Source organism: Catharus ustulatus, chromosome 21 (assembly GCF_009819885.2).
Source record: "Catharus ustulatus isolate bCatUst1 chromosome 21, bCatUst1.pri.v2, whole genome shotgun sequence".
Lineage (NCBI taxonomy): Eukaryota > Metazoa > Chordata > Aves > Passeriformes > Turdidae > Catharus > Catharus ustulatus.
In genome coordinates, this window is record NC_046241.1 from 7,230,527 (window position 1) to 7,256,598 (window position 26,072).

Genomic DNA, 26,072 nt, shown 5'->3' on the forward strand with positions numbered 1-26,072 from the left:
CATCTGCAATTTGGTAAAATCCATCAGATTACATTTCTGACATTCAGCACCTGGGACAGCAACAAAGAAACAACAAAAAAAGTGTTTGTGGGGACAAAGTGAGCCCAGACTCTGTCCCAGGAACGGTGAGCAGCACTGTGGGCATTACGTGGGAGAAAAGCAGAGGTGAGAGCAGGCTGAGGAATCACTCTGTGCCAATGATTGCTAACAGGAAACGTCAGAAGTTGGCAATGTCAAGGAATCAGAGGCACTGCAGAAAGTATTTTCTTTGTGTCTTTTGAAGTGGCCTGGATACAATCAATCACACTGAAAAAAAACCTCCTATATTTCAGTTCAATGTGGAAAGAGTTATTTGCATTTCAATATGTTCAACTTATCCTGCCAATAAAAACATGGAATCATGAAGAAGAGATCAGGCCACTGGAGTGAAAAACAAGAGATGACATCCTGCAGACCTTTCAGATAAAACAACTTCTTGTTTGTAACATTTCTGTTGACGTCCCAATATTTCTGAATGATTGGGTTTTCAAATGAGATCAGTCAGCATGCAAATAAGGAAACAGGATCAAGACATCTCCCATATCTGATTGGATAGAGAAATTATCAAAAGACCCTTTTTTCATATCAAATTTCCATCACAAAAGGTCAAACTTTCAACTCCCATTACTTTTGCTAACTGCATTTCACTGTTCCTGCCAGCTCACTGCTGCTGCTGTTTTCAGAGGAAAAACAAAAGTAACAAACGATTCTATCTTCTCCTACATCTGTCAGACAGGATGGACAAACATTTTTTAATCTTATTCCATTTTTTTCTACAGCCCTAAAAATCCTTGGATCCAAAACATCCTTTCTAACCTGATTAGCTATTCCTAGGTGGCTTTTATTTTTCTTAGAGGTTCTCTTCTTATTTTCTAGCCCACAGACTGACAGCACCAGCTGTGTTGCCAGAATGCTTTGTCCTACAATTTGGCCATTTAAAACACTTTTTGATGTGTGCTTTCCTAAAATATATGTCCCTGTGTTGTCTGGCTGGACTGCTGCCTAAATACACAAGTAATGGATGTTCCAGAAATGGCCCAAGACTCAAAACACTCAGCTCACACAAACTCAGAGGAGCAGCTCAGCACCCCGAGGTGCCATCCACTGCTTTTCAGGTTTAAAGCTGAATTTTGAACAGCAGGGGTAGCAAGTGGGACAGGCACAAGAAAAATGAATTCATTAGTAAATTGGCAGGACTCGATGTATTCCTTGCGACTGGTCCTATAAAAATTCTCCCTCAACATTATTATCATTGCAACATATATAACCCATCAGACCAGTACCTGGAGGTTTCTGTTATTCTGATTTTCTCTGTTGTTCTTATTACTCAACAACTAAATGCTTCACAAAGCCATTTCCTACAGAAATATTTATGTTCCCAAATGTTTATTGGCCCCTCTATCATGATCAAGCTTTTATGAGCACTCTATACAGAACTCTGAATTAAATACATAATTCCTGCTCTATTGGATCTGTGTTTGTCTATTTTACACAGCCAGGCACTGTGGTGAACCACAGAACACCTTGCAGAAAATCTAATTTATATGGTAAAGATATTTCTATCCACGCTGACTGTGTGGGCTGGTGATTACAGGAAGCTAATGAGGATGAGGAGGATGGAGGGTTTAAATTCCATTAAAGGCTTTTATTCATTGTGCTGGTTGTCCCGAACAACCTCCTCCAGTGATTTCTACACAGCCACAGGCTCTGAACCATCACAGGCTGGAAGGGGATGGAGGAAATGTCACACAAATTCTTCTTGCTCCACATCACACAGGTGACCACAACAGCTCATGGAATAATGGAATATATATACATGGAATACATGGAATAATCAACCCTCAATGCCCTGGAATCTGCTCTTCCTGAGCCAGGACGACTGAACAGCTCAGATCAGGAGCTTCCTTCATCTCTGATTTTTTCATTTTTCTTCTATTCTCCTGTTGACCAGCAGTGCCTGTGGTGATTTGTCACTGTTTTTATGCAGCAACTAACCTGAAATTCTGACCTCTCTACCAACACCAGTTCAATGTTCTCAGCTCCTTGGGGCCCAACAAACACCAGATGCAGAATACAGGGAAAATTTATGTATATAAATTCTTGGGAATGGCTGGAGCTCTGCCAGGGGAGGTGTAGGTGGGAATTTGGAAAAGGTTCTGCCCTGGAGGGTGGTGGGGCACTGGCCAGGCACAGCCCCAGAGCTCCAGGAGCATTTGGACAACAAGGGACATGTGGGATTGTTGGGGTGTCAGTGCAGGGTCAGGAGTTGGGCTCTGATCTTTGTGGGTCCCTTCCAGCTCAGGGTATTTTATGATTCTATGAAAATAACAGTGAAAACATTTTATCTAGAAGTCTTTGCTCTTCACAAGTCTATTAGTATTGACACATTAATCATCAGGCCACTTAAATGGCTAAAAAGTCATTATCTGAAAGGTTAAAATCTGTAGTGTTCTCTTTTTTCCTGAGACATGTCTGGTGAAAGGTATTTTGAGGATGAATTGAGGATTTCAGTCACTAGGTAAGGTCTGGAGCTCATGGGATTTAATAATGGGCTCTTCAGAGCAGATGAAGAAAATATAAAAGATCTGCTGACTGGAAACTATATTTGGCATTCAGCTACATTCACAACTGAGGTGTGGGATTCTAATAATGAGTAACTGCATAGGAAGTTATTCACTCTTGGATTGATTGCACAGGCAACTTTTAAACAGAGTGATTTTTCCTCCAAAAGATACTCTAGTTCAAACAAGACTCTGTCTGAATCTGTTGTGAATTACAATGTGTTTGGAATTAATCTGACAGAATCTGATGTTTAACAAAAAAAAAGATGGATTTTTCTTCTTAGAACTGTTTTAAATGAAGGCTCCTGTTCCTTAAAAGGCCCAACCACTATGCATAACAGTTTGTACCCAGAAATAAACTGAAGGAAAGGGCACTCACCTCCACTTGCAGCTGGCACATACCAGGAGAATGTGAAAAGCTGAATGTTTATATTATCTCCCCACTAATCTAACACAGAATCCTGCCTAACACCATAATGAAAAACACCTTTTACAAAATCAAATCCTCTGGTTCTTCTGAGGGCAAAGCTTCCAGGTTACCCAACAATTAAGAATTTTCCAAATGCACAGTTCAGACAACCACACAAACTCAGCAGCACTGACTTAGTGCACCTTGTAAGAATGAGGAATATTCACAAATATCAGCCCTTTGCAGAATGTATTTTAAGGGCAGGGAGGAAACCAGAACAGCTTTTTGTGTTGGCTTCCAGGAAAGAGCTTACACTGCCATTACCATAAATCACCCCAGAACATCCACAGTGATAGAGCACCTTTCATTAAAAAAAATACTGCAGCTTCCTTCAGAAGCACTGCCACTTGCCATTTCTTTGAGGTAATCAGATAGCTGTTAATTAATAAACCTGTCAGGTGAATCGTCCTGCTCGGGTCATCATTATCCATTCTGTAACAGAATCCTGCTCTCATCACTGCTATCCACCCCATAGCTTCCAGCTCAATTAACTTAATGCTATGCAAATGAGAGGCTCTCCTCATCATTAGCTTATAGCCCACAAATGTTAATAACATAATTGGGCCTTCAACAGGGTAATTAGACACGATTTCTTCCATTAGTCTTACAAGGCTAATTATTGTTGATAGGAGAGAGGGGACGAGTCCCAGTGCTGCATGCAAAGAGGGGCATCTGGTTAAAGCAAATATAGACAAAACATCAGCAAGGTAAAACAAGAGTTGAGATCCAGAGCAGGGTCAGGTAGGGGTGGGGTGAAGGAAGACACCATCAGGAGAAACTCAGGAACCACGAGAGAAATTCTCTACAAGACAAGAAATTCTCTACAAGTCTTTACAAGACTAAACCCAAATATCCAGCCTCATGCTGGCGCTCTCCTACCCTTGGCAGTGAAACAAGATGATGATTAATAAATCCAAGGAAGCTCCTCTCAAGTTTTAGCAGACAGCAGCTGGAGAGCTGTGCTGAACAAAATTCCCAGGTTTGAGATGAAAATGTGCAGTCACAGAGAAGACCTTGAGAACTGAATTCATTCCTCCATTTCCCAGGTCATTATGTCCAACCATTTCTCCTGCCACCACTGGGTTGGCTGTGTTTGATCACACAAAAGATTTTTCTGAACAGCACCTACTTGCTGTAAAATCCAGAGGAAATGCTCTCAAGTTGAGCCAAAGGAAGTTTAGATAGGAGGAAAAAAAATCTTCATGGAAGAGGCGGTCAGGCATTGGAACAGTGGTGGAGTCACCATCCCTGGATGTGCTCAAAAATGTGAGGATGTGGCACTTGAGGATGTGGTTTAGTGGTGACACCATGGTGGTGTGCTGGGTGGAAGTTAGACTTGATGACTTTAAAGATCTTTTCCAACTTTCAGGATTCTGTGATTCTAATTACAAAACTGGAGTACACTGAATTCTTTAATAATTACAAAGCAAAATGCATGTCAGCAATTTATTCACAATAAGTTAATAAAAACCTGGATTCAGTGTCATGGACTGGCAGTAATAGTTCTAACAAAACCCAGATTGACAAGTTTCCAAATTTAAATTGTATTTTGGCTAGTGGGATGAAAGCTAAAGATTTGTTCCTGTGCCAGTTAAACTTGTGCATCCATGGAGGTTAGAAATGTACAACAGGAGACAGAGTTCTGTGAGAAAACTGGACTTTTAGAAGGAGAAAGAAAACTTTACAAAAATATGGCAAGTTCTCCACACCCACCACCACTTAGCTCTGACAGCTCAGTGTCTTGCTGCAGAGTGTTTAAAAAAAAGTCAAACTGAAGAGTGCACAGGACTCCAGGGGTTGAGAAAACACATTATTTCTTCATTTTGTATCTGTTTAACTTTGGGGCATGTTCATGGCCAATATGAATTCTTTGATTTCACTGCAAGTGTGTGAGGAGGAACCTTTTCTATAGACTTGTCCTGCAAATCAGTTTAAATTATGTTCACAGAAGTAGCAGCTTTTACTGGAAGGTTAAATGAAACCATGACTCTTTTAACCCACTGTACCCTGACCTTTGTCAGTCTCTCAGCAGAACAGGATTGTTCACTCAGTGAATATCAGTGGGATATTAATCAACATTCATGTCAAAAGATTGATAGACCACAATTTTTAAAGAATTATTTTTATCAAAGCATGGCTGTGCCCTACTGAACTAAGAGATACAGAACCTGTTAGGAAAGAATAATGTTTAAAAGCCTCTGTGGAATAGATGAAAATCTTTCACAAAATGTGTTTCAAAGGACAGCATTCTGCAATATGGAATTTTGCAAGCATAATGGATTTAGGGACAGAAAATATGATCCTTGCAAAGCATAAAAGCCCTGGGTCACCTCTTACACCTGAGCCAAAGGAGGCCAATTGAAGTGATAGTGATTAATACATTTATGTGACTGCAGGTGATCCAGGCCCATAGAATTGGATCCTGTGCATCTGTCAGACATCAGGGATCATCCCCACATCTTTCCTGCAGAATAAGCTATGGCAGGAGTCAGTTCCCCTCTCTTAAATTGCCCTGCACTTACTAAATTTACTCACTGGAAAATTCTGAGCAAATATCTTTTTCCAAGGCAAACAGCAGTAAATCCACTGATGTTTTAATGAAGATTACACTTTCTAATCCTCGTGGTAATGACAAAGCAGACTCCATTCAAAATGCAATATTACTTGGCAGTTTTAATCACCAAAACTGTGTTATATTTGCTACAGATTGATGCACTTGTCTTCCCAGATCTTCAGCCTGGAGAATCCAAGCAAAAGCAGCACAATGCCTGTTCTGCTGAGGGTTTTCTGCCTGGGCCAATTTTACCACACAAGCTCTGAGTAAAGCCTTACTCTGGGATTAGTCCCAGATCCAATGAGATCACTAAATCAGAGCACAACTGGCACAATCCATGTTTTTACCTCAGAAATTCTGAATTCCAGCGATTGTGGAGCTCATAAACTCAGTTTTAACCTGTACAAGATGTAAGGGTGGCCTTACTGCATTTATTCAGAAGAATATTCAGCCAAATTCTGCTGCCACACTGCTGAATCAATCAACAAAATATTGACATTATGGGAGATGCTGGACAACACTGGGCAGCCCTCCTTTCCCCTTGTGCTTCCTCATGTCTTCATTTACACCTCTCACACATGCAAAACTCTCCTCAGTTTTATCTACATGCAAAACTCTCCTCAGTTTTATCTACATGTGTCCTCTTATCAATGCAAAGTCAATGCCTTGGTTAACCAAATTAAAATGCTGCCATATCTTTAAATATAAAGTTTTCCTCCCTCACTCATTTTCAAAAATTTTTCTGGTTCTAGGCAGATCTCAAAAAAATGCTACAAAACCAGCCTTGCACGTATGTGGTTTTTATTTGTGTGCTAACTACTGAGTTAATTAAGGTGAAATTTTGAAGATGACCATGAGGAAATAGTCAGGATTGACAAAGCACATCATATTTTACCCTGTGAGACCAATCAGCATTGCTCACCATGAAATGCACTGGTGGTGCATGACTGCAGCCACAGCTTTTCCTACAGACCCATCTCAGCAGGATTGTTGGTTCAGAGGGACTCTGGGCCAGAGGGGCTCCAGAAGAGCTGCAGGAGGAGCTCAGGCAATGCCACAGCACCCCCAGCACCCCCAGCCCTGCTGGATCCCAGAGTCAGCCAGGGACAGTGAGATGAGCACAGAGCAAACTGAGAGAACCTGAAGGAGAGTTCAGAGAACCTTTGGGGATGCTCCAAAATGTGTGAATAAAAACTTCAGCAGAGGGGAAGAGCACAGGGTTAGACCTGGCTGCTCTGTAAATGATAACACTTTGGTTTCCTTGGCTGTTTCACTCCATTCTTAAACCAAAGTTGTGTTTTAGGTGAATGCCCTGAACAACCTTTGCTGATTTGAAGGGATTGGTATCACGAAGTTGTCACTGGACTGAGACATGACTGGCTTGCTTTGCCTTGTCTAAAATTTGCTGCCAGTGCCAAAGACATCAAAATTAGTCCAGATTCTGCTGCTTTTACAGAATTTTCCTTCTCCAGTTTGGTGTTGAGTTCAGAAAGGCAGCCTTGATGTTGGTGGCAACTTCCAAGAGAAGGAGTTCCAACATAAGGGCAACCAGGACAGAAAAGTTTCTTCAGTTTTTCTAATGTTTCATCATTTGTGAGAGATAGTTACTGCAGGAAAATCTCCCTCCTTTCAGCAGCAAAAGGAATGAAAGGGTTGTGCATGTGGTGTTGAGTCCTTAAAAATAACAATAAAAATAAAAGTACTGACTTAGAAGTAGAAGCTTTTCTTCTTTCTCTTCCTGGAGACTTTGGAAGCTTGCTGAGATCAGAGCACTCCTTAATTGCTGCATCCAGGATTTCACCACACAAACTCCAGCCATCAAAAGGAGCTTGTATGAGATGAGGTAACTTCTAAAAATAATCCCTGCCTCCCACAACTGAAGCCAAATATACCTCCAGTTCTTGTTGGAGCAGAATCAGCTTGTGACAGCAAATGCAGCATCCTACAGAAAGCCCATAGAAAGATTTTAAAACTGCATTTGATGTTTTGTTATTGCTGGCTCAAGATGCATATTAATGCTTCTCCCCAGGAGAGAAAGGCTCTTATGGGACCAATATAGGTCAGGCAGAATGTGCAGCAGAAGTGACATAATCTTTTTATTGTAATCATCCAATTTTCTATCTATTGGATTATTTAAGAGCAAGAGCTTCTATTCTCATTAGTGTTAGGAGGGAAGAGAGAGCACAGTCTGAGCAGGAGGGGGAGAATGGAGAGTAAAGATTCCCCACCAGTGGCAAAAGCTCAGAAATTTGAACAAGGAGCTGCTTCCATTGGGTTTGTGAGGACAAAAGAATGAGGGTGAGTTTTTGCACTGCATGTAAGCCCTGGGAGTGCTGAACAAAACCCTCCTGCCAGAGGGACACTGAGGGAATGGGAGATTTATTTAATAAAATATAAAATATTTAAAATATTAAAATATATCATGGATGTACTTTGCCCATTACTCCATGTCCAGTGGTGCCTTTGCACTCAAAGCAGACCAGGAAACAAGGGTAAATTACTTAATTACAGTCTTGTTAATAAGCAGTAGAAGTGCCCAAACACTTGCATCAAGAGATAGGACAATCACTGAGTTAGTCCTGAGTTAGATTAGAAATCACTCACCTTGGAAAAAGGAGTAGAAACTGGATTAAACCAATCCCACCCACTGAGTGAAGCAGACAAGGCTCAGCTGAGAGGAAGATTTGTTAATTTTGCCCAGTAAACATTTTGCAGTTTAAAATTCTGCCTGGGATCTTGGTTGGGGAACAGAAGCTGTGACATTCCCCCCTGGCCAGGGTCCCTCAGAGCAGGGCTGGGGTGCACACCCAGCACAGGTGAGAGGGGCAGTGCCTGTGCTGGGGGACACAGATCAGCATTCCTCACCTAAACCACAATTTCCAGCGAGTTTCTATTCCCTGAGCACATCCCAGAGCTCTGCAAGGTCTGGCTCCTTTAGCCCCCACTGGCCCTTGGTTTGTTGTAGGGATAGAGGAGGAAGAGCCCAGCTGAGATGGGAGCACTGAAATGCAAAGGGAAAACAAACCCAAAGCAATTTGTGTTGGTGAAGAGAGTCACTAAAGCAGCAGCCACAGGATGGCTGGAAGAGTGAGCTGAGGAAAAAAATGAGAATGATTGAAACACAGAATTGTGCTGCCTATTATTTTTACTATTTTACAAATTAATTCAAATCCTACATAGCTCACTTGGACTTTTTCTACAGCTTCTCTGTCTCTGTGGTACAAGCAAATTTTATTGCACTGATTTAGTCCCTTGATTACCACACCATTTTTCTGGTTTTGTTTTTTTTTTTTTGTTTTAAGATATAATTATAGCATTTCTCCTTTGCTACTCATCAGATTTTTGTATGCCATCAACTAAAACCACATCTATTGTAAATATACAATATCCATCATTTAAATTAGGTCAAAGTTTTTAAAATGCTCTGTAAGATTTTTCCATGTCAGAATAATTCAATCACTATCATGTTTCCTTGATGCAACTATTTTGGGATTTAGCTTGTTCCTTGATAGGGATTTAATTAAGTCATTTACATGTAATTTCCAAATAAAGTAACTGTTACAAAAGGCAGCAAAGACATGAAAAGGCAAAAAGGAACCTGAAGGCAGCCAACCTTTAACAAAAAGTATTTCTGATATAAAAATGAATCTGAGGAATACATATTCAGTGATAAGTATTCCAGTCCATGTCTGGTAAACTCGCAGATAATGGCAGCATGGTGAGGTCACTGGGGTTCTATTAGCTCAATTAATGAGGAGTAAGATAAGGCTAACACCCAGCTCTTCAAACGGCTCAAAAATAGAGCTGATAGTAATGGAGTTATTAACCTTCACCAGCCATTGAATTTTGCTGCTGATTCAAACTCCATTTCCTAGTTCAGGCCTCCATTAATAGGCTGTTTATTATCCCTAATCCACATTGGGATCAGCTGCAGAAATATGAAAGCCCCATGTAAAGACCAAGTAGTTTAAAAAGAAAAAAAATCTTTTTTACCTCCCAATCTGATTTCTCTCTTTTCAACATATTCACAGGTTCTTCCTTAGAAATTAGGAACTTCATTATCCTAAACTGTTTGAATACATGTTCTCAGTAGCGTGGTGAAAAAGAAGCTTTAACTATATTATGTAAAAAGATGACATAATTGGGAACACAGCCACATCATTTTGAAGACCAAATAAAACCCTGCTGGAAAGCTTGCACTGGAGAAGCTGTTGCTGTTTATTTTCTCTACTGGGAAAGAAACAACTTTAATTTTGGAAAAATGGGTATTAGAAATATATTGTGGATGTATTGTTAGGTAAATCCTCTGGCTCAGCCATTCCCTGCCCAGCTTTGTCTGTGCACTTGTATTATTTGTAATGTGATTAATCAACACTGGAAAGTAAAATAAGTGACCCTGGATTCAGATGAGAAGGCAAACCAAGGAAATGATGGAGCAGGGGAAGTGGCAATCCCAGGACAGGCAGCAGCAGAGCCTTGGGCACTGATGGGAAGGCTTGGGGAGAGCTCCAACACAAACCTGGCTCTAACTTTAATGCAGAAATCTTGAGTTAAAGAGTCTCATTAGATTCTGCTGAGTTTGAACTCACTCAACTGAGATTTTTTACACTTTTTGGTCTATTTTGGCACTAATTTTTGGTGTATTTTCAGTGAAAGACACAATGTTTAGTTACCACAGTCTACACACAGAACATGCCCTTCCAAAATCTATCCCAGCAACCTCTCATAGAATATCAGCAATTATGAGTGATGGAGTTAAGATCAAAATAAAAATGTTTATTATACCCACCTCCAGTACACAGTGCTGCCCTCAAATGCAGTTCTGGGTGTCCCACCTCAGGAAAAAAAAAAAAAAAAAAAAAAACTGGAATGCCCAGTGTGGGGAGAGAACAGGATGGTTAAAGAATGAAATTATTTCTAGAAAAAAAAATGGATAAACAGATCAAGGTTCTTTGTCTGGGAAAGAGGTGACTGAAGGGCAAATACAAAGGGCTTAGAAAATCAGGAGTGTTGGGAGACATGACCAGGGAATGCCTGTAACTGTTTCTCAAGAGAAGAAATGCACCTGGAAAAAAATAATGAAGTATTTTGATATGATACCCAGTGAAATGTGAAACTCCTGTCCACATGATTTGGTGGCCCAAAGTACAGCATTGAAAAAGAGACTATAAAGTCAAGGAAAAGGGGTGATTAGAAGTTTTCCAGATTCCTCTGGCTCAGGGAACCCTTGAATTTCTGATTGCCTAAACTGGCATGGGCCCAGCAGAGGAATGGTCAGGAACAGCTGAAGGTGACAACCAGAGATTCACAACACAACCCTGCTGCTGCTGAATCTTATTTTAACTCTGAGAGAGCAAAAAGGATGAAAAAATACTTTGGTGGACATCACATCGAGTTTTCAGCAGAACCATCCATGGCTATACATTTCTTTTTGTTGCTTAAGCACTAATTAAAAAAGCTAAAACACCCATTTACACTCATTTGGGTGAGGAACTGAAGTCAGACCTTCGTGCCAGTGGCTCAGAGCTTCAGAAGCCACCCTGTGCCTGTGGATTCCCACTCAGGTCGGGCACTGAGGGGTTAAAGGTGTCTTTTAGTCCCCAGTTGAGAGGCCATTAACAGCCTCAGCTCCTCATTTGCCCTAAAGGCTGCCCCAGTTCAATGCCAGGAGGATCCTGTCCACTTAGGCAGGAGCTGCTTCACAGGGGGAGCACAGAGAGCAGCTCTGGGCTCTCTGGGAGACAGGGCTTGCAGCAAACCCCTGCAAATCCTAATTTACTTTTTCAGTGAAAATTGAATTATTTTCCTTTTTGTTCCAGAGCAGTTCTTTGGATGCGGTAGCTGATGCTGTATGAGTTTTTTTTTTTTTATTATTACATTTTAACAAACTTTATAGCCCATTTTGTTTGTTTTCAAATAACTTTATTTTCCTTCTTTTCTACCATCAATTACTAGGTTTGTTTTTCTTTCTATAAGATGGAGGAGTCAGGAGACTGATCCTGCTCAATGCTGTATAATTTAGTATTATGTGTGGTAGCTTTATGAGGTGGGAGTCAGATAAAACATAGTATTTGAACACTAACCATTTATTAGCTCTAAGGAATAGATTTGTGACTTGACAAGCAGACAATAACTCTGTGTTCTGATCAGCCAAAGAGGTCTACTCTGAGTTCAAAAACCAGAGTAACATTCTCTTTCACAAATAATTTTGTTTACTGATGTGACTAGATTTTAATAATAAACTTGATATATATGTAAATTTATTTTAATCTAATTTCATCAACAGAGCCCTCCTAAAAATGAGACTTTGTAGATTGTTCTGTGTCTGATTTATAGATTTCTGCATCCTATTCCCAGATTGATTTCAAGGCCATAATTCTATCAGGTTTTTCTCCTGATGTCAGAAACACCACCTCTGCAGATAGTGTTTTATAACTAGCATCACAACTGAAACTGAATTACTGCCCTGCTATCCTGTGCTGCAATGTGTCCTTTTGTTTATAATCACCCTCTCTGCCTTACATCCTACCACTTCAGCTTCATGGAAATATCAGCTCTGAGATCAATCAGGGAGCTCCAGGACTATTTCTGTCCCTCACTTCAACCCCTGGATAAACCAGGGACCAAATTCTAAACTCAGAAGTGAATGTGCAGAGCAAAGGGAGCCTGAGCAAATGGATCAGGGCTGAATTTCCACACATCCAATTCTATAATGAGTTGCTCTTCCTCCCTTGATGAGGTCTCAGTCCTGTGAAGGAGCAGGCAGGGCACACTTGAGTATTCACACTGATCTCAGGGACTCACAGGTGCTCAGGGATTCAGCCCCTTCCTTCTAAATGCACAAGAAGAATAATCTGTGGGAAATCATGTTTAACTGAGTCCAGCACAAGGCTTGAGGTTCTTTCTCCATTTTTTTTCATGCAATGGATTCCTGTTTAAGATGTACATCATCTTACTTTGGATAAATAAAGTTACTGCTGCTTTCACACACTTCCCTTTTCCACAAACCTTGATGGATGACTGGCACTCCCCTCAATTCTCTCTCCAACTCAACCTCAATCTTTTCCATCCCTCTCCTATCCCTGTAGAGGAGGGAATCCAGGGCAGGAAGAGTAACTTTGCCAAATTAAACACTGATGTGAGTAATGCACCTCTCCTACCACTGCTTTTTAGGTAAGAACATCTTCCTTGGAAGCAGAAAGAGCACAAATTTCCAGTGTTTGCCTTTGGATGGGATGGACAGAACCAGGAAGGCCTGGGAAGGGAATGGAAAAGCCTCCCAGCTTTGATGAGTGCACCAGCACTTTAAATCCTCACCACCTTTGGACCAGCTGTGAAAAGTAACTCTATTTTATTTGCTTGGCACTCGTAACAGTTCTCTTTGGATGCTGATGTCTCTCATATTACATTTCTGAACAATTCATTATAGCTCAAATAAAATGTAATTCTCATGTTGTTTTTAATTATTTCACAGAACCCAAAAGTCTCATAATGAGCTCCTTGCAATACCAATATATTTCCATGGTATTATGTCAATGCTGAAGAAAGAAGATGTAGATCCCCCCTCCTGCTTGCAAGTAAAATACATCTTCTCATATAATCCAAACTTTAATCCATTTCTTATGGGTTGGCTTTAGAGGCAACTCAAACAAATAACCAGAACAACAAACCTCTTTTCTCTCCCACAGTTTGGCCATCTGGAGCATTTGTCAGGCCAGGGCTCTATTTCCTACTCTCCAGGAGCAGGACCCCTTTCCTTGCTAAGGAAGCAAAAACTAAGAAGCAGCAGCACAAAGGATGACAATAAAGATCTTTATCTTCCCACAAACAGATTCTTCATCTCTACAATACTGTGATGGGTGGATTTCTCCCTTACCTGTTGGCATTAATCTGTGCTTTCTGCAGCTGCTCTGCCTGTTTGACATCCCTGGGGAAGCCAGAGAGCACCCAGCCATTGGTCAGGCAGTCCAGGGCGCTCAGGCGTTCTGTCAGCAGCTTCAGGACAAGGTTGTCTGGCACTGCAAAGGAGGAAAGAGGTGACATTTATTCTGTGTGCTGAGTCTGTAGCAGAGGGAGATGCTCACAAGTCCTTCTGGAACCAAACCAAACAGTTATTCCCATTTATTGGCATTGTTGGCTTTGTATATTTACTGTCGTGGAACCCCCAAATTCACAAGGGACTGTGGGACCAAAGCAAAGGATTTGGTAATTTTGCAAAGTGCTTTTTCCTCTCAGCCACACTGGACTGGTGGCACAGTGAGGTGTGTGACACAATCTTACCAAAATGCAAAAACAATGACCTGAGTTGTGGAAGAGAAATCTTAAAGGATTCTTTAGGAACAGGAAAGGAATTTTTGAGAATCCTGGGTTGAACTCAGGAGGTGATAATGGTTCTGTCACAACAGCCTATGTGTGCTACTGCTCCAATTTACCCAAAGGCTTGAAGATTTTATAACTGAAAATAATTTTCAATATTAATTTCAACAACCTTAACTGCTACATTGATGAACCCCTAATTTTAGGACTAAAAGCTCTTTTTCCCTCTATTATTATTTCTTCTTTAGGGCAAGAGAGAACATCAGCAAGATACTGACTGGGAATACAACTATTATGGAACTTTAAAAATTCTATTTAGTGGTAAGGGAGTATCCTGCACATTTTTACTAGAGTCTTTATGAAGTAAAATACTTCAGTTAAGAAGTAACACTTATATTTTGGGTTTGGTTTTTTTTGGGAGGAGGGGGTGTATTCAGAATTAAATTATTAAGTTCAATGAGAGTGACTATAGATTTTCCAATGACTATTGTCATGTCTTGAGCTCAGTGTCAAATAACCCCAAAGAAAGGACAGCAAAATCACCTGGAGCTGCTTCCCAAAGCAGCAGCCAAACCAATTCCCCAGCAGCAAGGAGAGCCCCTTCCCTTTATCTGTCTGATAAAGGTGCTCTGCTGGCAACAAGAGAGAAATTGCTACATAAATCCCCTTCATGGCAGGTTGATGTTTTGATGCCATCACATCTGCATACAAAAATACAACAACAAGTGCTTGTAGGAGAGTGTATGTGTCAGATTTCTAGCACTGCACTTCTCTTCAGGACAAGCTGACAGCAATCTGCCTGGATTTTAGCAGAGTGAATTATTAGCAGTGCACAGTTCTACCCCAGGAACATGCAGGTTTTAAACTGCAATAACAGAATCCATTTGCTCCTGGAATTTAACATTGCACCTCTGTCATAAAATTCATGGCTTCTCCTTTCAATAATCAAATTACTGAGTTTACAGAACTGCACTCAGGATTCAATGTACCAGCAAAAAGAGAGGAAAACCACAGGGAATTAATTAGGAAACAGATTAGTGTATTAATTGAGGATATCCACTTCACATTATAAAAGAACAAGTTAAAGAGAGTAATATTCTCCATCTGCTGAAAGAAGAAAAAATAAAGGAATGGAATAAACCCACACACTTGACAAAGAGCAAAATGACAATGCAAAACCTGGGTATTCTGTTAAAAATGGGGATTCATAAAATTAACTGTAACAATAGCACAGCAGCAGGAAGGAATTTTATCAGATGGATGCTTCATGGGAGGGACAACAGGAGAATTTCAGTTCACTTTTCAGGGCAGATCTCTCCCTACCCCCCCAGCTTTTGCAAGAATTAATACAAACCCAACACATGCTAGCAGGAATAAAGAAAAACAAACAAATCCACCTTCCCTTTCCCAAAAATGCATTCCATTCAAAGACCAGTGGAATTTTCCCATAGTCCCAAATTTCTGGCTGCAGCACTAAACTTTCTTCATGTGTGTTATTTTATGGCAGTTCTTACTGGAATCATTGACATGGATTTACAGAGATGCCAAGTGTCATGATTTTATTTTTAAATTTCACAATGCTCCAAACGGTTTTGCAAGGAATAAAACCTACAAACTCCATGAGTGAAACTGCAGGAGGATTCTGCTGTGCTGACATCCCTGTCAGATGAACAGGGGAGAGGCTGGCAGGGCCAGGAATGGCTCACAAAGATGGATATCCTGTGCTGGGAGCTTCCAGCAGATCCTGGGAGATTCCCCAGTTCCAGATTGCTTCCATCCTTCACATGGGAAGGAGAAACAATGCAGCCTATGAGGAAATTAAAAAGCAATTGTGATGGGAAGCTGGGGCATCTCCTGGGTCTGAGCACTTCCCACAGGCTTTCTGTGAACTCTGATGATCAAAATCTTCCACTGTGGTCACTACTTTGGAACAAAACTGAAGCAACCACACAAGGAGGAAAAAACAATGAGATGCAGAGATAATTAATTAATAGTTTATCTAATGAGATGCCAGGTTTGGGGAGTTCTGAGGGGTGCTGGGGACACCTGACATCTCTCTCCCTCCAGCCAGGAGTGACTGCAAGACGTCAGCAACACCCATGTACACATATACATCACTGAATAATATAGATGCTTACATATTTTCTGTGCCTCCCTCTAAAGCTTGATGGTGTGAAATAAAACATAAACAAGTCAGACAGCAAGCTCTGCTCTCCTCTTGATTAGCAAACATACCTATCACTTCAACACAATGGGGGAACAGAGCTTGTTGGCTGCTCTGTGGCATTACAAAGTACATCAGCTGCCCTTGAACAGGAACAGTCACACTTAAAACAGCTGCATTAAAACTGTAAAACATCTTCCACAGACCAGAGGGAAGGAAAAAAAAAAAAAAGAGAGAGAAAAAAATCAGTATTATTCTTATTTTGTAGTACAGACAGAGTAGGTAATGAAGAACTCTGCAGTACAGAATTCCTTTTCACTCATGTGGAACTGTCTCTGGAATGTAAGGCAAATTAATAACCTGTAATTGGAGGGGCACACAGCCTGTGAGGAACTAGCCAGAGGTCTCCTGGCCTTAAGCACACAGCCCAATGGGCATATAGCAAAGTAAAATATAGAGCTTTCCTGATGAGACACTCAATCTACATGTTTTAAGGAGATTATGAAGCACAAGAGCTTTGAATAATCAATTCCTTTTCAACATAAGCTTGTGTGAGTTTCCAACTCTGAAAGTTAGGGGAATGAGACTCAAGAGAGATTTTACTTTATCATTAGAGAAGTCCAAATGTAAGTTTCTTGTAAAAAATTACAATGTGCTGCTGCAAAGAGAACAGCCTGGGTAAGGTGGGAGAGAAATCAAGGCACAGGAGTAAAATTCACCCCTGAGCAGTAAAGCTGCAGAGCCACTGAGCTGCAGTGATTCCTGAGAGCATCAGACACTGGGGGCCAGGATCACAGATCCCAGGCATGGAACAGCAGCAGAACGAGGCCACAGCAGCTCCAGATGGAAATGTAATTTGTCTGTGCCTGCACCACCCCACACTCCGTGTCTCCTTTATCTCCCAGCCTGTTTCACCATGTTAATGATCAACACTATGCCTCTGAACTGGCAGCTGTGGATCTAAGAAGTGATTTAATCACTTCAGGGGTTTGATCAGGCAGGGGACAAGGCTTACAGTGCTGCTGCTCGTGCTGGAACTGCTGTGTGGACACCCAGAGATTTTCCATCTCCAGGGCTGTAAATCAGCACCTTCCAGTAGAGCATTTAAAAAATAAATTTACTTCTCAGAGCTTCAAAGGTTTTCACAGGTATCAGATGATTCTCATGAGAAGTAGATCCTCATGAAGCTCACAGAATTGTGGCCCATTAGCTCTTCCCCAATCCATGGATCTGCAGCACTAACAGAAACCAGGAGCAGGCAATCAGATACAGAATCAGGCAATCACTTACAAAATCAGGCAATCACTTACAAAATCACAGCATCTGCTCAGGACAAAAGTAACAGAACGTTAAAGGCCCAGTCTGAAAGGGAAAACACCACTTGGGAGATTACAGGGCACTATTCTCCAATAGCCTCAATGCTGTCAGTGCTCCAAGCTACACAATTATCATATTTAAATTGATACCTCCTCCTCCATGTATTTCCCTTTAAAACAGACTTTTGAAGGCTATCAACTCACTTCCCCAAACCTATAAAACCTTGATTCTAAGTACAGCATAAATGCATTTACAGATACAAATTCTGTCAGCTTTGTGCTCTAAAATGTCCTTTTGACAATACTGTCCACCTGTGCTTTATCCTGCATATAGAGATTTTTTTTTTAGCCAGGTCTGAAGACTTTCACAGCTAATTCAGATGCCTGAGGCTTGATCCCAGTAGTTGACAGTTAACATCTTGTCCAGAGTACGAGCTACTGCCAAAGGCTACTTCCCTGAATTGTCCAGGAAACCCCAAATTTAGCAAAGCGTGAGATTTCCTTATTTTATTGCTCTAGAAACGGGATGATTCACAATGAATAATTGGCTTTTTCTTGTCCACGCTAAGGTCCTCAGAGGAGGTATCGATTGAGATTGTATAAATTGGTTTTTAATCTGTTTGAGAATGATTTAGCAGTGATTTACCATCGCGTGGGCTGATCGATAATTTAGGCTAATCCTCCGAGCCGCCGGTGGGTGAGACGGGCGGGTCTGTGTGCAGCCGGCTCGGGGACAGCAAATAAACACCGGGACCAAAAATAATAAACACCGGGACAGTAAATAATAAACATCGGGACCGAAAATAATAAACACCGGGACCGAAAATAAACACCGGGACCGAAAATAAACACCGAGACCACAAATAATAAACACCGGGACTGTAATTAATAAACAGCCGGACCGTAAATAATAAACACCCAAGCGCTCTGCAGCGGCAGCGGGAGGAGAAGAGCGCGTTTTGCCTCGCTGCACCCGGGAGAACGGGATCGGTCCCGCCGGGAGCTCCAGCCCCGCTCATCCGGAGGGGTCCCGGGGATGTCCCGGGAGTCCTGGGGATGTCCCGGGTTGTCACGGGATGTCTCGGCCTGTCCCGGGTGTCTCTATCCCAGGCTGTCCCGGTTTGTCCTGGGTTATCCCAGTTTTTCCCAGGCTGTCCCGGTTTGTCTTAGGCTGTCTCAGTCCCTGGCTGTCCCGGGTTTATCCCGGTTTTTCCCAGTTTGTCCTGGTTTATCCCGGTTTGTCCCAGGTTTTTCCCAGTTTGTCCCGGGCTGTCGCGGGTTTATCCCGGTTTGTCCCGGGTGTTTCTATCCCTGGCTGTCCTGGTTTGTCCCGGGTTTATCCCGGTTTATCCCGGGTGTCTCTATCCCTGGCTGTCCCAGTTTGTCCCAGGTTTATCCCGGGTTTATCCTGGTTTGTCCCGGGTGTCTCTATCCCTGGCTGTCCCGGTTTATCCCGGGTTTATCCCGGTTTGTCCCAGGTGTCTCTATCCCTGGCAGTCCCGGTTTATCCCGGTTTGTCCCGGGTTTATCCCGGGTTTATCCCGGTTTATCTCGGGTTTATCCCGGTTTGTCCCGGCTGTCCCTGCCCCGCTCCCGGCCGCCGTTGGCTGTTCTCTGTCGCCACCGCGCGGTCACGGCGGGCATTGCAGCCGCCCCCGCCCCGAGCTCCCGGCGATGGGAATCGGGGAATTGGGGAATTGGGGAGAACGCGCCCGCTCCGGACTCTGCCGAGCCTCCCGCAGCACCCAGAGCGCCGGAAACACCGACAGCATCTCCGGTTTTACCGGGCTGCAAGAAGGGACAGCGAACACGAATGGGCAGTGATCCATCCCAGGGATCATTCCTACACAAATCCCGGCTCGTTCTGCACTGCTGAGAAGGACTTCTGTAAAAATCGGAGTAATTCTGTTAATACAGTAAAATATATAACGCGGTTAAATATTTAATTTTCACCTTTAAAATATGGTTGCTTGTTAGAGTGTATTAAAACCAGTCTTTCCTTGGTTTTAGTTTTGTTTTTTAGGTTTTTGGTCATTCAAAATGGCTATAAAATAGGAAATTATCAGGTACAATCACAAATTACTGATCATAATCCTAAATCATATGATACAGGATAAATTAAGACCTTCAGAAATGTTTCCTCACAGGTATCAAGCCAGAGATTCAGGAATCTACATCTGATCACATTTAGTGATGACATTCCAGCCACTTACACCACTTTACTTGTTAGGAGCAAAGGAAATTCAGTCCAAACTGAATGCAAACAAAAAGCTTTTTCCCCACTAAAAACGGGCTCTGCTGTTTTCCATGGATTTGCCCAGGATGATCCAAGGTCAGGATCCACATCCCTGGATTCCCATCCACATCCCCTGAGCGTGGCAGCTCAGCTGAACCAGGTTCTGTGCCTCACTTTACCTGCCTGGGACACAAAAGCTGCTCTGAACTATCTCACAGGGATGTGTCTACTCTGAAAGTTTCTAAAACCAGGAACAAAATGTGTATTTGTATTTCTTTTTACTGCTTTGGTTTCCTCACAATATGGTCGGACAGAGATAACAACTGCACTTCAAACCCATTGGACTCATTTCCATTATCAACCAAATTCCTATTTCCTCTTTATTCTAAAAGTTCAGCTCTGCTGAAGAACACGGTGCAGAATTTGACCTACAAACCCTTCTTGTCAGTGATAATATTAAAAAAAATTAATAAATTGGTCTGATAAACACGGTGAAAAACATCTTGGCTTTTTACAGCAAATCCTGCTTCCCATGGGATGAGGAGGGAGGGTGCTCCTGAAGGGATTTCTCATCCCTGCCTGGTGCCAGCACGTGCTCCAGACCCCAAGAGTGGGATGGATCCTGCTCAGTCCTGTCTCTTCCCTTCTCCTGACACCTCCCAGCCACATTAAAGGGACATTTAAAAATATAAAAGGATGCACAAAAGCTGTTCCATGTTTTCCTTGTCATTAGGACAGACTGGTTCTGTTTGTATTACACCCTGTGAAACTGAGCCAAACCCAGAATTTTATGTTAAACTCCAAAAAAAGGGGATGCTGACAACATGCAATGTGCTTTTCCTTCTGTTTTTTGTATAAAAACTGCTTTGATATCTCCATCCCAAACTGCAAACCACACAGAACTGAAGTGAGCAGCCCTTTGGTGAGGAGACAGAGCTGCAAGGGAAGGAAAGGAACCCCCACTTCCCTAAATTCTAAAGAATGACTGTCAGCAGGGAAGATCAATATGGATATAAAAGATTAATACTTCACATTTATATTGTACTTTGCTGTTTAAAAGCCCCTGACAACCACGAGGCCCCAAATGGCCAAGGGCCACATCTTCACTCAAATCCATGAGGGTTTGTGGCACAAATATTGGAATATTGATCCTCCAGCAACAGCAGGAATGGTGAATATCACTGCAAAACCATTTTATATAGGCAGGACCATATCCATGAATGGACTGATTATCACAATTGCTCCAGAAAACAACTGCACTCCTGTCTTTAATCAAATCATATTTATTGTGCCTGGTCTGGCTTCCAGGGTTGGCTTTTTAGGCTGGATTTTTTGGTTGCTTTGTTTTTACTCCTAAGTGGGGTAGCCCTAAAAATATCTTTTAATAGTTAATAGTAATTTAGTGTAATATTAATTTAATAATTAAAATATCTGGAGTGAGCAAGGCTCACTCCAGCTCTGAGTATCTGCCAGACAGATACACCAATCTGGATTGTGGAATAAAGAAAAATACATCCTAGATTTTCAAATAAAGGAAAAGGGAATTCTGATTTATCACCTTGAAGTGATTCAACACATGAAAAAGTGAAACTTAAGGAAGAAAATTACAACCTACTGCCTATATGTCTGCATTTAAAACTTTCTGTTCTACAACCTTGCATCTCATATAAAAATATGGCCATCTAAAACAGAAAATAAAACCCCTAAATTTTATTATGTTCTCTTGACCACCAATTTTCTCCTAGTAGGAAAAAAGATTGCTACCTATTTTCCATAAAAAAACCTTTGTAGCAGTCCCAGAGGAAAAGTCAAAAGTTTGACTTGAAAAACGGAGCTACTTCAAAAGCATTGTCAAACAGAGGTGAAGGTTTCTTAAAAATGCATAAATTAAAGTGTGGTGTGTTCATAAATATCTCTGTAACTTTACACAGTTTATTTGTGAGCAAGCTGCACATTTAGGGGAGCTATAGAATTCCTGTAAAACTAACTTAAATAAAGTAGAAAATCGATTTGTTTATCAGCTCCTGTTTGGACTGTGTGTGTGTGTGTGTGCATGTGTGTGAAAAATGAAAGAAAAATGGCGAGTTTTTTTCAATAATAAAAAGGGAGTTGCACTGCAGGGCCCCTAAAGCTTGTGAAAAATTAAACTCGACGGATTCAAACTGTCCTATTTCCACTTCAAAAGAGAAGAGGCACTGAGCTCTTCCCAACTTATCTTCAAACGCCCAGCACCCTAGAAAGTTTCTTTAAAAAAAATAAAGTCTCTAGTTCCCCCAAGCACTGTACCCGTTACTGTAGCTGCTGTCTCTCCCTCTTCTAATTATACCCATGTGAGTCTATTAATCAACTTGTAAATTATTTAGAGAGCCATGCGCTGTCTTCAGCCAGTACAAACACACTGCATGCAAAGGCTTGCTGAAAACCAATGGAGCTCCCAAAGGGTCTCTGCAATGTTCAGACAGCTTGCAGCTCGCCAGTACAGCACTCTTAAAAACAAGAAATAACACTGAGCTTACCCCCTCAGATATCAAGATTTACTCAGCCTTTCAACTCGGTGAGTTTTTAACAAAGAGGAGCTGCTCTATTGTCAAATCTGTGTTTCATGCTCAGTGATGAGAATATTAATTTGATGTCAAAAAAAAAAAAAAAAAACCCAAACAAACCAACCCTCCCCAAACTGAGCAAAGTGTTTTCAGTGAGACTGTGATCACAATCATCAGGGGACCCCCAACTTTCAGAGGCTGCACCAAAAAGCACCCCTTTAAAAGTGCTGCAATTTAAAATGAGGGGAAATCTGTATTTGTACAAGTAATAGTTTTCATTAGGAAACAGGAGAAATTAGGGAATTCCAGATTTTACCCCCTACGTGCAGACTGCCACTGGGGACAGCTTCAGATACTACAACTTAAAAAAAAAATAGAAAAAGGAAGAGGGGAAAAAACAACACAGATTGTGTGTGTTCAACTCTAACAGGCTGCAAACAGTGCAGTGTTATCTGTGTTCCATGAACCAGTTCTCTTACCTCCTGAATCTTCATTTTGGTGGGAAAAAACCCAGTTACCCAAACTAAAAGCAGTTCTCCCAGCTGAAAAGCAGAATCTTACTGGTTTGGGAGTGGTTTTTTTCTTCATGCTGCATTCATGTAATCTCAATTTTCTTGGCTCTGTTTATTACAGCCTCACAAACAGATGTATTAATTAGCAGTGATCACTCCATGCAATTTCACCACAAAAACTGGGCAGAATGACATGCAGATTTCAACTGACTGAAGACATTCCTTATTTTTGTGATGCCCCCAAAATGCTTCTGCTTGTTCTTTCATTAATACAATGCAAACACCTCAAGGGGCAAACACCAGGGACATTTAGGTGGGGAAATCAAAAATTCTTTCTGCATTTTTTTTTATTCTCCCAGAGTATCAAATTTTGACAAACATCTTTAAGATGGTGAACAAAGATCATGCAGATGGAACTATTAATTCATGTTTGTTCATGTTTTAGGTGAGACATGTTCAGCAGGCTGGGCAGAATTGGAGCAACCTGAGGACAGGAATTGTGTTGAAAGGTCTCCTTCAGCCTGTGGGGTCTAAGAAAGACCTTTCTACACAGGCATCACCTGTCCAGGGGAGGGCCAAGCCCATGGAAATGCCTCCTCAGAACATTTCAGAAGGAATCAAACCAAATAAATTAATTTATGGGACTTGTCTTGCTGCCTGTGGGAGGGTTCTGGCCACTGCACTCACCCCTTATTCAATTTATTCCCAGGCTGCCCAAGCAAATGGTGTGTGCTGAATTTAGCATTATTGACCAAGAGTTAATCTAACTGGAGTTAGTGACCAGAAGATTGGTCTTAGACTCCAATGTTGGTAATTTTATGCCCAGAGTACAGTTAATAATAATTACCCAGTACTCAGTGAAACCACAACATCTAAAGGAACAGTCTCTGCATTTCAGACTGGTTGTCCAAAGCACAATTCTATGTTTCTGACAGGCAGAAAGCTGTCAGGTTACTGAACTTATCACCAAAAATGCATTTTTCAATACCTAGTGTGCACCTATTGTAGACCAGAATGTCCTGGGAATTAAAAGATTAATGTGCTCAAAACTATCTATGCTGCCTTCATTAGGTCAAACAAATCACCATATACAAAATAAAAAGCAAGTCTTTGTGAGACAGCAAACACCAGAAAATACAGAAAATGGGAATACTGGGTTGCCTTTTGGGGGGAGTTACAGAATTGTCTGGGCTGTTCCTGCAATACATGGTGTGTACATGTACAGCAAAAACAGCAAGAGGATTTTGATGAGTCTAAAGCCATGAAGAGAGCCGGGTTAGCCAAGCAGAACTGGAGCAGAACAGACAGAGGGCAGCCTCAAGAACTCAATAACGAGTCAGCTTTGAACGGGCTGGGCTTGGAGCCTTGTTACAGCACCACAACACACCCTGTTGGCACTTCTTAAATGACTAATTGTATGTAATCAGTGGAGTCCACAAGAAAGGAAACACACTGAGATCAGTCCCCTGGGGGAGCATTTTAAGAATATATGAGGCATGTCCTCAAGATTTGATGGCCCTGCTTTGGTTTTGAGAAGTAATGATTTGAGAACAACGTTTTTCCTGGTGTGCCTTTGGTTCCAGTGCTCTGTGCCAGTGTCACTTGCATGATTCCTCACCCACAGGAACAGCTAAGCCTCCTCACAACCAGAAATGTAATGAAAAGGATGAAGTTCTAATTGCTTTTCCACTTACAACACTGTCTGCTCTTGGCCACACTGAGTCTCTGCAAGTGAGATTTTCTGGAAACTGATTGTAGTCAATCATAGCAGGAGAATCTTTCCCCTGTTTTAACCTGGGCTGCAGCAGGAGAGCAAAGATGCAGAGATTCTTTGCCCACCTTTCCTCTTCACTACCCTGTGTTATTCCATTTTCTCCAAGCCTCTTGTGAGGGCAGTAATGAATTCTTGTTAGTGTTTACTAATGTAAATTCATTCTTTGTTATCCCTGGGAGAGGAGGATTAGCAAAATGACAGAACTTATTATTTCTGCTTTTGCTGGATGGTATTTATCTTTATTCAGCCTTTAATTTTGTGCTGTGTCCCACCAAATAAAATATATATATGTGCACACCAGCAAATCTAAGGGAGAATTTTTAGCATAATGCACAGAAATATAGTTACGATCCCTATTATCATTCAGAAGTGTTGTACAGCTTTATCTGTGCATGCTGTATTAAAAAATTAATCTAAATCTGAAATAATTTCTAATTTGGAGGAAGAAAAGAATTACAACTTCAATTTCATTTTCCTGAAATGAAAGCAGCTCCCTTGGACTAAGGATGTGCATATTTTTAGGACTGGCTAAAAATTATGACCTGTGCAATTATTTTACTCTACTGGGAATGCATCTCCTTTAAGGAACTTTAATGGTTAAGATGAAGTTTATAAAACACACAAAGAACATTTTAGTAAAGGAAGCTCTTAAAGGAGTTATCTTTGAATAAACAGATCCTCCAAACTCCCATCTCAGCCATAACTGAAATTTAGAGAGTGAGGTATTTACAATCCTCCACAGAGATGAGCAGACAGTGAAATTACAGCATGCACATAAGATTCTGAAATTAATGGATACCATGAAAGACAGGCCCAGAGCTTAAAAGGATCTCCATGTGTGAGTTAAAGTGCACTCAAAACCAGCCACACTCAGGTCAGCCAGATTACACAGGAAGAAATTACTCCACACCTGAAGAGCTCAGACCCACTGCACAAAACACTCTGAGATCTCTTTTCTTTGAGTTAAATGCCCTTTCTGGGTATCTCTGACTCAGAAAAGCCTCTCCTAGATCTCTGTGTCTGTTCCAGAGCCAACTTTTCTCTTCCAGGCTGCAGAAATTCCTGCTTTCCATTCCCATGGCCCCCACAGCAGCTCCTACTCCCAGCAGTGAATGCTGCCATGAATGCACTGAGCTGGGTGACTGCATTAGGAAAAAATGCAATCCATTCCCTGGAGATGAAGTTCAGAGTTAAAATCCACCACCCTGTGGCTTGATAAAGTGCCTGACAGAGGGATGGCACCCCCCAAAGCTGCAGGCTGCCAAAGATCTTTTGGAAAGTCCTGCATCTCTGGGTCTGGTATCAAGGGAACCTCAGGTAATTTTAAAAGCTTGTGTTTCAGAACTGTCTAATTCAGCCTCAGAATTAAGCTACTGTGCAAAAAACAAAAGAGATTTTCAAGCTTTTCACTTACCAAATACATTTCTTTGCTAAAAATAAAGGGTGATGAAGATTTCTCTTTGCTCAGGGGGCTTTGCTCAAAATTCCATTAATACTGAAACTTAACTGAGATTTCCCCATCTCCAGCACAATTGCCTCCTTGTGTTTGGACCACTGGAAACCATTTGGGCTGTTGCAGAAACAGCAC

At 41.5% G+C, this 26,072-nt stretch overlaps 1 protein-coding gene across 7 annotated transcripts in view; it reads right to left on the reverse strand.

Annotated features, from left to right (window-relative positions):
- AK8 (adenylate kinase 8) overlaps positions 1-26,072 on the reverse strand; it is a 69,297-nt gene that overhangs the window by 12,840 nt on the left and 30,385 nt on the right. For all 7 annotated transcript variants that reach the window (XM_033077153.2, XM_033077154.2, XM_033077157.2 and 4 more), the window contains one exon: positions 13,500-13,641. In XM_033077153.2, the coding sequence (XP_032933044.1) occupies positions 13,500-13,641 (142 nt within the window). The remainder of the gene's footprint in view (positions 1-13,499; positions 13,642-26,072) is intronic.